The sequence below is a fragment of the Acanthisitta chloris genome, unplaced genomic scaffold (genome assembly GCF_000695815.1).
Source record: "Acanthisitta chloris isolate BGI_N310 unplaced genomic scaffold, ASM69581v1 scaffold2725, whole genome shotgun sequence".
NCBI classification, from domain to species: Eukaryota; Metazoa; Chordata; class Aves; order Passeriformes; family Acanthisittidae; genus Acanthisitta; species Acanthisitta chloris.
Genome location: NW_008672951.1, coordinates 1 through 2,072, shown reverse-complemented (window position 1 = coordinate 2,072; position 2,072 = coordinate 1). Strand labels below are relative to the sequence as shown.

Here is a 2,072-nt window from a genome sequence, read left to right as displayed (position 1 = left end):
AGGAATATGCAAACACTTCCCCCAAACCAACACAGCTCTAAGTACAACTTCACCTCACATCCAAGAGAAGTGGAGTGTCACCCTCCATTCCTACTGCTTCCCAGGAAATGCATGTCCCTCCCTCTCTTCCCAGGAAAGTGACAAAGTGGTAACAAAAAGGACAAACAACTCATGGATTCTTGCACTTCCTCCTCCACCTCTCACATGACACCAAGTCTCCAAATTCCTGATTCACTGCTCAGTGTTTCAGCTTTGGAGATTAGATCCCAAGCAGCACATCCATGGCACAATATCCTGCTTCCAGCTTAGCCACAACCCTAAGCCTCATCAAACTGATTATCAGAGTGTGTTTTGTTCTAAGCACAAATGGAAGATGAACACCATAAATACAAGGAATTCAAAAGCCAACAGCGTAATTCTGCCAGCTGATAGAGCCATCAGAGCTCTTTTTAATTACCAAAATTATATGCCTTTATTCACAGTGAAGAAAAATTGTCCCAAAGTAACCAATAGAATGTAGGTGGTTTTAAACATTTAAATCTCTCACTCATTCATGTACCTGAAATATCAGCACAAAACCCAACAATAAATTTGCCTCAAAATTAACCAAATGTTGCTACTGAGTGTCAGACTGTGATAAAACCAGTATTTTAACAGAAAAGTAAATGTCTCTGCAAAAGGAAGGAACACTTCCCACACGTTCATTTGTTTATCAGAAATAACATTTATTAACATGCAGATTTACATACAGAGGCAAGTTTTACAGTTAATATGATGACATTAGGCTGCAGAGTCTTGAGCTTGCCTACAGCTTTGCAGTTTGCTGCCATTCACCACAGATCAGTTCCTGTGAGAGATTTAAAACACAAGTTACTTGATTCGAGAATATGTACAAAGTACACTTCAAACACAAGGTAATCAGGAAGAGAAGCTGTTCTCTTCAGAACAGAAGACATTTCAGCTGCTTGTGATGTATGCAATGCCACACATAAAGGTACAAGTAGCACCTGTCTTCCACAGAGAGCAGATAGTCCTTACAAGTCTGATTAGGGGCAAGAGCAGCTCAGAGAGGCTGTCTGCTGCCTTAGGGAAGTACAAAACCTGTGAACATCCCTGCAGGGAACTGTGAGCACCACTAGGGACCTGTGAGCATCACTAAAGACATAAGAGCATCACTAGGGTCCTGTGAGCATCACTAGAGATGTGAGCATCACCAGAGACCTGTGAGCATCACTAAAGACATAAGAGCATCACTAGGATCCTGCGGGCATCACTAGGATCCTGTGAGCATCACCAGAGACCTGTGAATACCACCAGAGACCTGTGAGCATCACTAGAGACCTGTGAGCATCACCAGGGACCTGTGAGCATCACTAGAGACCTGTGAGCATCACCAGGGACCTGTGAGCATCACTAGAGACCTGTGAGCATCACCAGGGACCTGTGAGCATCACTAGAGACCTGTGAGCATCACCAGGGACCTGTGAGCATCACTAGAGACCTGTGAGCATCACCAGGGACCTGTGAGCATCACTAGACAGACACAGCTGTTCTGCATAAGACTACAAAGAGTCTGACCAAACCCCAAATGGCTCAAAGCAAGACTTGCTGGACAGGTCATCCTGCTAACGAGATTAAGCAGTTTCGCACCTCACACGCAGTCAGGCCACGCCAGCAATCCCCTGCAGTCCCACGCACCGAGGTCGAAGCTGATTCTCCCCGTACATGGCGCGGGGACTAACGACCTACATCCTGTCACCAACCCCATTCAAACCCTTTAAACCCACTCCCGTTTCACTCCTTTTTGGGCTTCACCGTTTTCACCGAGGCCACCGCCGCCTTCTCCGCCTCCGCTTTGTACTGCGGCTTCATGGCGGCGCGGACAGCCTGGGCGCAGATCTGCGAGTACCGGATGTAACTGCGGGAGGGGAGAACAAGGGCAGGAAGGAGATGAGACCCAACCCCTTTGTCCAGACCCCCATTTTCCCCCCGCCCGGCGCGCCCGGGCGCGGTACCTGAGCCCTGCCTGGCGCCAGTACGCGACCATGGCTGCGGCTGCGACGGACAAGGTC

General features: G+C 48.2%; 1 protein-coding gene across 1 annotated transcript; it reads right to left on the bottom strand.

The window, feature by feature from the left end:
* Positions 1-1,794: 1,794 nt before the first annotated feature.
* ATP5E (ATP synthase, H+ transporting, mitochondrial F1 complex, epsilon subunit) lies at positions 1,795-2,050 on the bottom strand. Its single transcript, XM_009074694.1, has 2 exons — positions 2,016-2,050; positions 1,795-1,918 (listed from the first exon to the last, which is right to left on the bottom strand). The coding sequence occupies exons 1-2, from the start codon at positions 2,045-2,047 to the stop codon at positions 1,795-1,797; spliced, it is 156 nt and encodes a 51-aa protein (XP_009072942.1). The 5' UTR covers positions 2,048-2,050.
* Between the last annotated feature and the right edge of the window lie 22 nt (positions 2,051-2,072).

Coding starts and splice junctions, on each gene's coding strand:
- ATP5E (XM_009074694.1), bottom strand. CDS start 2,047: ATGGTCGCGTACTGGCGCCAGGCAGGGCTCAG. Junction 1,919..2,015: donor TGGCGCCAGGCAGGGCTCAG/GTACCGCGCCCG, acceptor CCCCTCCCGCAG/TTACATCCGGTACTCGCAGA.